The sequence below is a fragment of the Hippoglossus hippoglossus genome, chromosome 22, assembly GCF_009819705.1.
Source record: "Hippoglossus hippoglossus isolate fHipHip1 chromosome 22, fHipHip1.pri, whole genome shotgun sequence".
In the NCBI taxonomy this organism is placed as follows: Eukaryota; Metazoa; Chordata; class Actinopteri; order Pleuronectiformes; family Pleuronectidae; genus Hippoglossus; species Hippoglossus hippoglossus.
Genome location: NC_047172.1, coordinates 4790370 through 4803590, shown reverse-complemented (window position 1 = coordinate 4803590; position 13221 = coordinate 4790370). Strand labels below are relative to the sequence as shown.

General features: G+C 46.3%; 2 protein-coding genes across 4 annotated transcripts in view; one reads left to right on the top strand and one right to left on the bottom strand.

Moving 5' to 3' along the window:
• Positions 1 to 6255, top strand: part of sos2 (son of sevenless homolog 2 (Drosophila)) — a 31392-nt gene extending 25137 nt beyond the window's left edge. Inside the window, exons 16-23 of one of the 3 annotated variants that reach the window (XM_034577293.1) lie at positions 26 to 188; positions 760 to 877; positions 1007 to 1179; positions 1275 to 1391; positions 1834 to 2098; positions 2504 to 2545; positions 2696 to 2799; positions 3029 to 6255. In XM_034577293.1, coding sequence (XP_034433184.1) covers positions 26 to 188; positions 760 to 877; positions 1007 to 1179; positions 1275 to 1391; positions 1834 to 2098; positions 2504 to 2545; positions 2696 to 2799; positions 3029 to 3532 — 1486 coding nt within the window. In that variant the 3' untranslated portion in view covers positions 3533 to 6255. Of the gene's footprint in view, positions 1 to 25; positions 189 to 759; positions 878 to 1006; positions 1180 to 1274; positions 1392 to 1833; positions 2211 to 2241; positions 2274 to 2503; positions 2546 to 2695; positions 2800 to 3028 lie in introns of those variants that run through there. The other 2 variants (XM_034577292.1, XM_034577294.1) reach the window with 2 other exon arrangements.
• Positions 6256 to 6795: 540 nt separating this feature from the next.
• Positions 6796 to 13221, bottom strand: part of LOC117756668 — a 6893-nt gene continuing 467 nt past the window's right edge. The window contains exons 2-15 of the mRNA XM_034577332.1: positions 13050 to 13190; positions 12530 to 12574; positions 12200 to 12364; positions 11919 to 12019; positions 11189 to 11322; positions 10835 to 10955; positions 10484 to 10622; positions 10141 to 10245; positions 9968 to 10057; positions 9734 to 9879; positions 9383 to 9481; positions 8134 to 8809; positions 7239 to 7342; positions 6796 to 7075 (exon numbers count right to left, since the gene is read on the bottom strand). Of these exons, the coding sequence (XP_034433223.1) occupies positions 6970 to 7075; positions 7239 to 7342; positions 8134 to 8809; positions 9383 to 9481; positions 9734 to 9879; positions 9968 to 10057; positions 10141 to 10245; positions 10484 to 10622; positions 10835 to 10955; positions 11189 to 11322; positions 11919 to 12019; positions 12200 to 12364; positions 12530 to 12571 (2028 nt within the window). The 5' untranslated portion in view covers positions 12572 to 12574; positions 13050 to 13190 and the 3' untranslated portion in view covers positions 6796 to 6969. The remainder of the gene's footprint in view (positions 7076 to 7238; positions 7343 to 8133; positions 8810 to 9382; positions 9482 to 9733; positions 9880 to 9967; positions 10058 to 10140; positions 10246 to 10483; positions 10623 to 10834; positions 10956 to 11188; positions 11323 to 11918; positions 12020 to 12199; positions 12365 to 12529; positions 12575 to 13049; positions 13191 to 13221) is intronic.

The following is a 13221-nucleotide window of genomic DNA, read 5'->3' as shown; positions in this document are numbered from 1 at the left end:
ATCTCTGCCTGTGTCGTTTTCTCAGGTGTATCGTGGAGACGATGAACCTGGAGGAGAGGGTGGCGGTGTTGTCGCGGGTGACGGAGATCCTGCAGGTTTTCCAGGAGCTCAACAACTTCAACGGTGTGCTGGAGGTCGTCAGTGCCATCAACTCCGTCCCCGTCTACCGGCTCGAACACACCTTCGAGGTGAGTCAGGCTGCGACGGAAACCAGAAGAAAACCCAACAGAATCAGATAGTTTACTCTTCTCATTTTTGCTGGAGCTTTAATTTGTCATGTTTGATGTATTTATATGTATGTGCCTTATTGTGCTGGATGTGATTCAGTGGCTCAAAGCTCAAGGCAAGTTTCCTCTTGGCGGAATAAAGTAAAACTTTCCTTTCGTTAACTGAGATATTTTGTAAAATGAAGGTCATGAGAACAGAGATTTCTTTTTTTTATGAAGGGGAAAATATGTTTTACACAAGAATCAACTGCACAAATGCAAACACAGTCTCTTTTATGATTCTAAACGGGACTATGATTCTTCCTGCTCGTGTTTTCTCATGCACAAGCCCAGAGGACAAAGACTTTGTCCATATGGTGCCGAGTCTGGCTGAGAAATCCACTGGCACGACAGAGAAACCTCTGCTCTTTGTCAATTTGACGTGCGTTTTGGTTCTGTCAGGATTTCAGTCCGAAGCTGAACCTCGTTTATCAGACTTTCTCTCCCTCCTCTCCCTCCTCTCCCTCCTCTCCTCTCTCTCCTCCCTCCACAGGCAATACCAGAGAGGAAAAAGAAAATTCTGGAAGAAGCTGTGGAACTGAGCCAAGACCATTTTAAGAAATACTTGGCTAAACTCAAGTCAATAAACCCACCCTGTGTGCCTTTCTTTGGTAAGTCATCTAGACTGTTACTATGGAAACACTACAAGTCTCAAAACATACGTCTATGGTTCCTGCACGTTTTGAGTTGCTTCACCCAATTTACTGGACAAAGCTACAAGTTCTTCTCTTGCTCCTCAGGTATCTATCTGACCAACATCCTGAAGACGGAGGAGGGCAACCCCGACTTCCTCAAACGCCACGGCAAGGCTTTGATCAACTTCAGCAAGAGGAGGAAAGTGGCTGAAATCACCGGAGAGATCCAGCAGTATCAGAACCAGCCGTACTGTCTGAAGGTGGAGCACGACATCAGGGTGAGCGCTCACTCACCTCACGGTCTCCCAGGTGTCGTTTTAACAGCTTCTACTCGGATCCTGAACTCACGACTTGTCTTGTTTCTGTCACAAAGAGGTTCTTTGAGAACCTGAACCCGATGGGCAACAGGAGTGAGAAGGAGTTTGTGGACTACCTGTTCAAAATGTCGATGGATATTGAGCCACGGAACTGCAGGCAGGCTCCTCGATTTGTAAGTGTTCAGACTGTGGCAGCAATGTTTACTGCAATTAAAAAGAGTTCCAACCAGACATTTATCGTACGTTAAAATGAAAAATATTATTTAGATCCTGAATGATAGACCAAGTTTAAAAACCTCCAAGAAGCAGCTGATTGAAAAATATTCATATCTGTACCTTTTGCCCTTAATTGACTTTTTTTCAGTAGTTTGAGTTTATGTAAAAAACTAATTTACTCCCTTACCTCTGCTGTGGTTTAGATGTTACTTTGAGTTTAACAAAATGAATAATCCGCTGATAATTTAGTCTTTAGTCATGTTTTTTAGATCAAATATTTACTTTTGAGGTAAAGAAAGACTTTTGAATGGCCGACGTTTATTCTCAGAGAAAGAGAGAGAATGAGTTCTAATGGTGAAACATGTCTCATGGTTGGATTCCTGCCTCTTTGTCCTGCAGCCCAGGAAGACCATGTACAATCTGAAGTCCCCGGGCATCCGGCCGGTGCGAACGTCTACCTCTGGCACCCTGAAGGGCCACCCCGTCCCCCTGGAGAGGGAGCCCCCGCATAAGATCACCTTCCGGAGCATCGCCGAGACCGAGCCGGAGATGCCGGTGTCGGCCTCGGTGCCCACCTCTCCGAACACGCCAACCCCCCCGCAGTCAGCCTGCTCTGACCTCAGCTCAGTCTTCATGGATCACGACTTCAGCAGCTCGTACGGCGGTGAGTTCAGCTCCTACGGCGGTGAGTTCAGCCAACTTCCTTCAGAAATCCTGTCATCTTTGGGTTTCTGGAATATCAGGCCATGTTTTTACATTTGTGTTCTTTAGTTTCTTGCCACCTACGGAGGCATTTTACAAGTTTTGTGTAGTTCTGTCCTTTTTTTTGTGTTTTGTTTAGTTTTTTTTACTGCATCTTTGTTATGTTGTCGATTATTTTATTGTTGCAACAATTCTGAACATCTAAAACAAACTCTGGTGTTAATTTAGTCATGAGTTTATGAAGAAAAAAGGTGGATACACAAACTTAGGCGCTGCTGTTGTGTATATGTTGAGATCACTAATGTAAAATGTAAATCACGCAGCTTTTGTGTGAAATCCAATCTTCGTCTTTTCTTCAATTTTACAGGTAGTAACTCCATATTTGTTCCAGTTCCTCCGACGCCTTTGAGTAAGTGTAGAGTTTGTTTTTGTCTTTTATTGAATTCGTGTAGTTAGGAATCGTGCTTTTATTAATTTGTTACTCGTTGGTCAGGGGGATGTTTCTGATCTGGTATCCATACTGATTTTTTTGTCGTGTCTTTTTATTTCTTTTTCCCAGAGCACCATTCTATTTCCTGCAACAGCCTCCACCAGCTCGGAGAGGACCTGCTCAGGCCGCCACCTCTACCGCCACGAAGGAAAGATGCCATGTCTGAATCCAAAGTAGGAGCGCTGCATCATTTCCTGCTTATATCACCTCCCCTCAGTGTGACAGAGTTTAACTGACCAGATTTTAAAATACCCTTAAGTGCAAAAGAAGAGTTTACTGTGAAGAAAGAATATATTTTTATCATTTCATTCATAGATTGAATGAATTCAGTGTTAAACGCTGCGTTGACTGATCCTTGTTGTCCTGACCCAGCCCTGATCTGTCTGTCTCTCTGTGTTCCAGCTGAGCTCCAGGTCCGACAGCCCTCCAGCGATTCCTCCGCGGCTGCCCCCTCCTCTTCCCAGGAACCAGCCTCGCCTGCCGGCCTACAATGGCCCTGCCCTCGACGGCCCCCTGCCGAGCCCGCCGCCTCCACCGCCCCGCGACCCTCTGCCCGACACGCCTCCTCCGGTGCCCCAGCGGCCCCCAGAGATCTTCATAAACTACCCCCCCTTGCAGCCTTCCCCCGTGGGCCGATACCACTGGGACTTCAACAGCTCCCCCAGCTCTCCGAACACCCCGCCCAGCACGCCGTCGCCTCGCATTCCCAGGCGGAGCTGTCCACTGAGCGCCAGCCAGAACAGCCTCTGCCCGCTACCTGTCCCCATCACCGCTCCTCCGGTCCCACCTCGCCACAACTCCAGCCCGCAACTCCCCAAACTCCCACCAAAGACATACAAAAGGGAGCTGCTGCAGCCGCCGCTACAAGGCCTCTCATTGGTGGAGAACACCGACAGCAGCCAGTGAGTCTGCTCCAATTCATTTTTAAAACGCCTAGAGGCGACGCTGACATGCAAACTTCAAACTGTCGCCTTCCGACTAGGACACAGTGGACTCGAAAGCTACTGATCAGAAAGAAAAACACTGCTCCACATACTGTTAACTCCACGCGCCCGCCCTCTGCATCGACCAGTCGCCGCCCGCCGTGCCTCTCAGGGGATCAGTAGCTCCGCCTTCATCAGGAACCCTCTGTGCCAATGAGAAACCCACACCGGTGTGCCAGCTAATAAACAACAAGGAGTCGGGTGTTTGTGTCTGTCTCTTCTGTTCGGAGCGAGAATGTTCCTGATTAAAGTTCTCACCCCTCGCTCACCAAACTCACCCCGCGTCCCACTCCTCCATCACCAGGGCAGGGTGAGTGTGGGGGGGGCGTGGACTTTGTAGCCTTAACTGTCATGCTTTGTTTCTTTGGGCATTGACATCACCCGGAGTCCCTGCTCCGATTTCTACGACCTCTCTCCTCCTCAACTTAGATTAACCTTAGACGTAGCTCTTTCTCGGTGGGTGCGAGCAGCAGACATTTCCATTGACTTGTTTCCTACTAACTGAAAACAAACAGTTGCCAAAGTCTTATTTTATGCAGGGGGATAAGGGATTTTCTTCTTCTTCTTTTTAACAAATGTGACATTAACAGAAACACAAGCAGGAGGCGACACTGAATCCCCCACCTCGTATCTCAACTGTACACTGTGACTGTATCGACGCGAGTCAAACTGTCTGATTGTTTGTTTTTTGTCTGAAGACAGGCCGCTCCGCAGCCACAAAACGTTGCCTTTAAAAAAAAAAAAGAAAAACAGCGGTGACCTCTGACCCCAGGCTCTGGTCCTCTCGGCCCCCAGACGGGGAACAAAACGAGAGCCAAGAACACTCCATTTGCACATCAAGCTTGGGCAAAGTCAGCAGGTTTTCTTCGACCAGAAAGGAGAAATCAAATCCCTCTGCGGTGTGCGACAGAGGGACGTCTGCCACGATATCACACAGCACCGACACAGGGCGGAGAGACGAGGACGTTTTCTCTCTGCGCCTCCTGGAGAAGCTGAGGTCTGACCCGGTCCCCTCGCTGCTGTCCCGACACTGTGCTCCTCTCCGGCAGCCCCCCCCCCCACCACCACCACCAACCTTTCTTCATTGGTATTCAAGCTCAGCACTGGAAGCACGCAAACCTCCCACCAAAGCTGAGTCAGCTCCCCCCAGTGGCTGCACCAAATACCCCCCCCAAAAAAAACCCATAAATAAATAAATTTTTAAGAAACCCATGAAAAAGAGGAACTTTTTAACCCTCCTTCTTCTTCTTCTTCTCGATCTCTCCCTCTTTTCCTTTTTCTGCTTGAAACGTTTTTTGTTTCACTTTGGAAAGACTGAAATAATCCATGCATCACGCTCAGATGTGCCTTTTATTTTGTTTTGTACTTTACAGAAATAAGCAAACGGTGTCTAAAATGCTAAAAAATAAAGTTGCCTATGTAATGTTTAGAACAAAGCTATACACTATGAAATTGTACATGTTTGTGGATACTGTGTATATGTAACATGTATACACTAACTAAATAATTTGTATAAAATGACAATTTTCTTTTTCTTCCCTGTTGTATCGTATCCTCATCCGCATCTGTTCAGTCAAAAAAAAATATTTGCCTAATAATCCAATGCTGCTACAGTCGGATAAAAAAAAACTAAAAAACAAAACGAGAAAAAAAACAGGTCACTGTCACTAACTTACTTACAGACAATCTCCAGTTGAATCACTGGGAGTATTAACTGAGGAAAGCCATTTTCTTTCTTCCCCCCCCCCCCCCCCCCCCCCCCCGCCCGCCCGCCCGCCCCCTTAGATGTTTTAAAGCAATGAAAAAAAGAAGATACAGTTCAATATGCCAAGCACTTACTTAGACGTGTGCTTCACTTTGTACATCCTACTAATTGCCTTTTTCTCCTTTTCAAAGACTTTTTAATGCTAACGCTCATTAAACAGAGGTCGGAAATTGTATTAAAGCCGCAGCTGAATATGTAAAGACGTGTGTTCAGCTGCAAGTGTTCGATCGTAGTGAAGAATTGGAATGTTTTTTGTTTTTTTTTTGTTTGTTTTTTTCTGAGAAACACACTTTGTGCACTTTAGGCTGTACTGTTGACGAGCCACGGTTGTTATAGGTCGTGTTTGTAAATGCGGTGGTCCTATGCAGCTGTTCAACTCACTTTCTACGCGGATCGGGGCAGGAAAAGTCCACCGTCTCTGTTCGATCCCCTCCACGTTTGTGAAAAGACGCCCGAAACACCCCGAGCGTGTCTGATGACCACACGCTGGATCTCAGCAGATTTTTAAAAGAAATACACACAAACAGAAAATCACTCGTGCCCTTTTCCCCTCTCCCCACTTTGCTCTGAACCAACAGAGTCGTCCTGGTCGAGAGGGGCCAGAGGAGTTTCATCACTTCACTTGTCTCTCGCTCGGGTTCTGTCCATTTCCCACGTCAGTATTGTTGGGGTTGATTTTTGCCAAGTTTTTGTTTTCCCCCTCTTTATTATTTTAAGACCCCCCCACCCCCCCAACAGAGGACCAGATTGGTTTTCCTCCGGTGGCACGGTAACAGCTTGATCCAGCAGTCGGTTTATTTGATGGTATGTGGCCTTTTAACTGCTTTGTATTAATGGTCTTGATGAGATTAATAAATCACCCAGTCTTATTTTGTACTGAACCACTCATCTCTCTTGTTTTTCTTTCCCTGGTGCTGTAAATTCACTGTTCCTCTGCTGCTCATTGAAACGAGTGAGGGTTTAACACACTGTTTTCAAACGACAGCGGTTAGCTTAGCATAAACACTGGAAACGGCACAGTCCCAAGTATTAGTCCTTAAAATTTGAACCTGTAAAGATGGACGACATGACAGCTCTTAAAAGTGAGGCCAAAGTGTATCGACCGCCCCCTGCTGGCTGGCTCTTGTATAGGTAATGTGCTCCGCCTCCTCCATGTTAACAGACAGGATTTGGACTAAACAGTGCAAGTTTAAAGTTTTTTTTCTCAAAGATGGTTTCTATGGTAAGTTTGGTTTTGATGCCATAAAAAAATCTATTTCTCATATGGAAGTCTGCTTCAGGATGTAGCATCTTATTTGGGGCTAGATTTTCTTTCCTCTGTGTGTTGCTAAATTCCTTTGCAGCCACAAAACCCCACAAAATTTGACCCTCAATGTCAAAGTGTGATCGTAAAGAACCAAAAAGCCAAACAGAGATATTTGTAGCGTTAACACATTTTTTTTACTTTAACAGAAAATGAAGAAAATTCAGTTTCCTGGAGTTTTCATTCATGCATTGTTGTTGGTGTCGTGAAAAAAACTCGTCACATCTCAGGTTCGGTGCGTGTTTGTGTGCAGCAGTTCGGTGACTCGTGTCTCTGAGGAGGAGGGCGGGGGTCAAACGGTGCTGCAGGGTCCCTCGCTGTCCTCGCTTTCTTCCCACAATCCTCCACCGCTCATCGCCGCCGTCGCATGGTTACAGCGCTGCTGAGCCAGGCCTGGTCTGGAGAGAGAGAGAGAGAGAGAGAGAGAGAGAGAGAGAGAGAGAGAGAGAGAGAGAGAGAGAGAGAGAGAGAGAGAGAGAGAGAGAGAGAGAGAGAGAGATTACTGCATCTGCACCTGAAGCGTTTAATCAAAGTTCAAGCTTCCCCCTGATGAAGACTCACCTCAGGTTTTCTCTGCTCGGGTGTAAGTTCAGAAAACTCTGTCGAGCTGCAGCTTGAATGGGGACGAATCCTTGTCGGTTTTCTTTCTCTGGAGCTGAATCCACCTGGTTCATGAGGAGATGAGCAAACAGGAGGTTTGAGTTTTCATGAAAGGAAACAGACGATAGCAGAGCTGTCAGGGATTTAAGAAACACTAATCACATGGTATCTGCCTTAAGTTAACGAGGCTTCATGTGTCTCAATGCCGGCGACACTCAGAAACACCTCCAGGGAAATTCTTCCAATTTGGTTCAAACGTTCTCTAGGATTCACAGATGAGCTTATTAGATGTTGGCGGTCGAAGGTCAAAGTTCAAGGTCACTGGTCTCGCAAAACATGTTTTTGAATTTGTGAACGTAACTTCCCAGGAACACCTCGGGGGAATTCCTCAGAATAGGTGCAAACATTTACTTGTAGCTGTTTTCAGACATGAAAAAGGATTTTGCCTTTCACATACGAACAACGCAGCAGGAGATTCTCCGGTCGTACATTTTCATATACAGGTATGTTACCTCGTGAATCCCTTTATTTGCCTTGTGAACACGTTAACTAAAGAACGCCTCGAGAGGATCCTTTCAAATTTGGCACAAATGGTCACTGAGTCTCACAGAGTAACACATTAGATTTGGGGGTCAAAGGTCAAGGTCACTGTGACCTCACAAAGCATGTCTTTGGCCTCTTGAATGTGATTTGTCTGGAGTTTCTTTAAGTTTTGACCAGTTGTGACTTAGATCCATAGATGATCAGATTTCAGTGGAGACGAACAAACACAGGGGAGTTACTTTAACTAGTGGAGGAGAGCAGTGCAACACGATAAATGCATGAACAGGAAACCAGTGTGGAACCAACACATCACCTGTTTGGACGGATCGTCCCAGACGGGCCTGAAGGCACTTTTTGGATGTAGAGGCGGTGACCCTGTCCTGACGCTGACCAGCCTCTTCCCGTAGGAGCTGACGAGACACGGCGTCTGCCCGTCCACACACGCCCCCGCTGGGCTCCTCAGAGGAGGGTGAGGAGTCACTCTGGGGATTTGCCACCTCAAACACACAGTCCTCTCTCTGGGAGCCTCCCTGGACTGCTGCTGTTTGTACGAGGGCTTCAACAGCACTGGCACCTGACTGTCCTCTTCCTCCTCCTCCGTCTCCTCATCCTCATCCTCCCCGCTGTTGCTGGCCGTCATGTCCCGGCGCAGGGTGCCATCAGGGCTGCAGGAGGTGACCGAGGAGTAGTCGAAGGCCGAGGTGTCGTCAGGGTCCGTCTCGCAGTCCTCAAGGCTGGGGTTCCCACGAGGGGCGTCCAGCCCGTGGGTGAAGGTGCCCTGACCTGAGTCGCTGTTCTCCCCCCATCCTGCAGGGTCCGGGGTGAGGAGGGAGCAGTAGACGTGTCCACAGTCTCGGGCCGACAGGTTCAGAGACGTCCTCTCTTTCCCACAGCTCTTCCTCCGCACTGGGCTGCAGGACAAGCACTCCACACGCATGGAGCTGTGTCCGTCCACACCGTTAGTGAGGGAGGCCGAGAGCTGGTGGTCCCTGAGGGAAGGAGAAGGAAGTCAGAGTGTGAGACTTGTGTTTTTTACTAACACTAAACAAGGAATGACTTAAATGTGCATTGTTCTGAATCAGGAACTTCTCCTGCATGTTGGATGATTGGCCCATGTGTGTAAATTATGGCCCCCTCATGCCCCCTGATTTAGAAAAATCATAGGTCCTCCCCTGCAATCTTTTCTTCTCTCTGTGATTTGACTCCTTACTTTCTACTGACGATGATCTAAGACGATCAAAACCTCCACAACTGGAGATATGAGGCGTTTTTATTACTCTCCTCTAATGTAAAAACCTTTACTTTAGATACTTGAACTCCTTAATTTGGAAAATACCTTTTTCTTTTACATAAACCAAGGATTTGAATGCTCCTTCCTGAGCTGTCTAAAGTGGCGGCTGCAAAAATATATATGACTAGATATTCTATTGTTTTCCACTTTAACTACATCTACTTTTTTATGTATCACCTTAATGTCTTCAAGGCCTAAGAAACACATTATTTCTGCAGGTGTTCTCTCAGTGCGCTGTGTGATCAGATGGCCAACAGGGGGCGACACTCACCGGTGAGCAGCAGAGTTTGCTTCCTCTCTGGTTGGTTGGACTCTGGTGCAACAGTTTGCAGACGATGAACCGGCCGCAGCATCACAGCAGCTGCTGCTCCTGCAACAGGGATCAATGCAAACGTTCAACTGTGAACTGAGGAGCTTTAAAATCACCGGCCGCTGATTTCAGACTGAGATTATTTATCATTTACACTCAGATTTAGTTACTTTAACTTTAAACATCATCTTTATGCCACATTCTGGATTTACAGCTTTACCAAAGATAAAAAAACACCTCAGCATTGTAAACTAAACTAAACTAATTATGTGTTTACAGTGGAATCTATGATCGGTTTCATGATGCTCTGACCTTTGACCTGCTCCTCCCCCGTCTTCCCACCGGACGTCCTCCTCCAGAGTCATGTGGCAGCGAGACAAGAGGCCCCTCAGCGCCCGCTCGGTGCCCAGGAGGAGGCTGCAGTCAGGATGCTCTTTACCCGTCCACTGCAACAGGTTCTGCAGAGGGGGAGTCAAGGAGAATGAGCACTGTGTCTCTAAAAGTTTGACCTCCTCACTTCCTGCGTCGCTGCCGCTCTGAACTCACCTGGACGTGGCTCAGGTAGCCGTGGATCCGAGAGACGGGCGCCAGCAGCAGGGAGAGCAGCTTCATCTCCTCTCTCTCTATCCGGCCGCTCTGTGAAATCAGACACAACTTGTCCGTCAGTGCGTCCAGTGCGTCGTGAGCGAGTGACGCTGACGGTGTGTTATTTCAAATACCCGTATTTTGAGGCCTTTCTCCAGATTGTTCAGTCTGTTGAACTCCAGCGAGAGAAAGGACGCCAGGGTGGTCGTGTATCCGAGGTACATGTCGGAAAAAGATGTCTGCACGACACAAATTAGAACAAATGTGAGCAGCTGAATTAATTTTGTATGTCTCCACACCGGAGCACTTTGAGAGAATTTCTTCAAATTTCAGCACAAACATTAACTGATGAACTGATTTCAAAGGTCAAAGGTCACAGTGACCTCCTATGAGTCTGTAAAGAGAGACTGAACCTGTTCTGGCTGGTGGAGACGGACAATGACAGGCCGGTAGATCTAATTTAAGGAATCTACTCACATCGTTTTGTCCGATCAGCTGCACCAGGATGTCTCCGACCAGAGACTTCCAGTGTTCAGCAGATAATCGCTCCTGCAGCGTGTTTCTGAAGACGAGGTGTCGCTGTAACAGCTGCTCCACAAACGTCACATATGTCTGACTGAACCAGACAGAAAAAGAGGAGGAGAACTTTTTAAGATTTTCTTATTTTTTGATACCTGGACAATTGTGGCAACACTGACACTGAGCAGATAGTTTGATTTCCATTTCTGCCTCTGTGTTGCAGAATTTGTGCCCTAAATTGACTCCTTTTTGCCTGCAGGTGTAAAATAAGAAAAGTAATTTGGGTTGTATGAGCTGTGTGTCACTTACTATGGCTCCGCGGTCGTCTGGTGAGCTGGTGGTGTCTTGTATTGGTCGTAAAGTTGGTTTAATGTGGAAACGTACTCCCACTCAGAATGCAACAGCTGCATCGCCACCTGATGCCGAGCATCTGCACAGACAGGAGGACACTCAGCTCCACAGATGTGCACACGTAAGGTTCTTATGTTCAAAGGACCTTTGGCTCTTTAGTTTTCTGTCCAGTCGGACGGGGACGGAAACAAAGAGCTTCTGCTGCACTAAGTGCTTTTTAGATATTCATTCATTCATTATTCATTATTTTTCTTAAGGACGAGTCTGTAATATCAAAATATCTCTGCTGTTATTCCCGTGACAGGATCTCACCTGTTCCTTCGCTCAGTCCAGCTTTGAGTCCCTGCAGGAAACAGTGCAGCAGCAGCTTCCCTCTGGACAAACAGGCCGGAGGAGCCGAACACTCACACTGACTCCGTCCGGCCGTCGCCTCGGCTGCGTCCCCGCTGCACAGCAACAGAAGGCGACTTCTCATTGTATTATTTATTATATTAGTGAATAGTGAACATGCAGTAACACAGTAAGATGTTGTCAGGTGATGTCGTCGTATCACAACATACATGTAATCAATGTAATAGATCTACATGGATTATTTATCCTGGAAACAAATATGATCTAGAAGGATATTGACTCAGTGTCTTCAGAAGTCCTGTATGAAGGACAAAGAATGACAAATGTATAAACTAATAAATACTTGTAGAAATAGAGAAAAAGTATTATTCATTATTAAAAATTGTATATTCTTTTAATTTTGTTTATCTATTTTATTATTTATTTAAGTAATTTATTTATGTTCTACTCATTCACACTATGATCTCATTTATACATAAAAATAATACCACGGTAACTAAACACTAATTAATGTTTGAAATGTGGCATTGAATGTATTTAATGAAATTTCGAAACTATTGACTGTTGTTTATGATATACCTTGTTTTCTTTCTTCTTTTACATAACTTGTGGTTGTGTGTGTGTGTGTGTGTGTGTGTGTGTGTGTGTGTGTGTGTGTGTGTGTGTGTGTGTGTGTGTGTGTGTGTGTTACCTGTCCCTCTGTTTCGATGTGGAGCTCTTTCCGTCCTGCTGAGGTCTCTGTCTGTGACTGTACAGCTGCAGGATCTGACACTGCATCACACCAAGTTCTTCCTGTGAAACAACAAACACATGAACTGTTTCCTTTACCGTCCAAAACTAAATAAACATCATTTCAGTGGAGGATCATCAGAGTTACATCAGTCAAAGCTTGGATTTTTCTCTCATCTCTCGTTCTTTAAAGTGTTTGTGTTGTTGTCGATGTGTTTGCTGCATGTTGGTGTTCAGTCTGACCCTCAGTGACTCCACCAGAGCCTCCAGGTGACGAGCTTTCTTCTGGCAGCTCCTCCTGTTCTCCTCCAGCTCCTCCCTCAGGTACGTGTCTCCATGTTGGATCTGACTGAGCTCCAGCAGAGCGCTGGTGAAACCCGTCTTCAGCTCCGAGACCATGCATTGCAGCTGAGGGGACAGAGGGGGACAGCAGGTGTCATGTATAAGTCAGGGATTATTTATTACTTATCTGCTGCTAATTCAGCAAATGATAAGATCTTAAAATGTTTAAAGTGATCGGCCTCTTTAAGAAAAGCCGGCTGGCTGGGGGGGGGGGGGGAAGCTGCAGAATACCTTGGAGATTTCTGTGACGAGCTCGGCCTCCTGGGGCTTCATGGCCTGTGCAGAGAGAAACACACAAACAAGCTTGTTTGCAAACACTCACAGATTAATGTTCACGCACTGTGAACAGCAGATATGACCTGTAGGAGTTCTCCTGCTGTAAATGAGGAGATAGACTGTGAAGAGCAGATCAGAGAAGAGAAGAGAAGAGCTCTTTCTCTTTTGTCGTTCAGACAGAGATTGAGTTACAGGTGAAGTTGAAGATGCACAATAGGAACAAAGCAGAGACCTGTTTTTCTCTCAGTAACTTGAACCTTTGACCCATTTTTAAACAAAAACTCCCAGAGATTATAAGAAAAAACTCAAAAACCTTACACCTGCATGGAATCTGTTCTGTTTTAAAGCACTAAAATGTAAATTCTGTCCACATGTATTGTTTTTACCATTACATCATAGCTTAGTACAAGTTTAGATAACATTTGTAATGTATTTCAATGTCTTTCAGGTCTACATTCCTGTTTGTTTGTGGTACCTGCTCAGATGTTGCCCCTGCCAGCAGCCCCTCTGCTAAGGAAGTGGCGAGCCAGCCAAAGAGCTCAGCCCTGCAGGGGAAACGGCTGCAGGAGCCAAGATCCCTCCCTATAAGTGCACTGACAGAAGGACGAGCACGGATCAGCAAAAACACACTGGAAAATGCAACAATG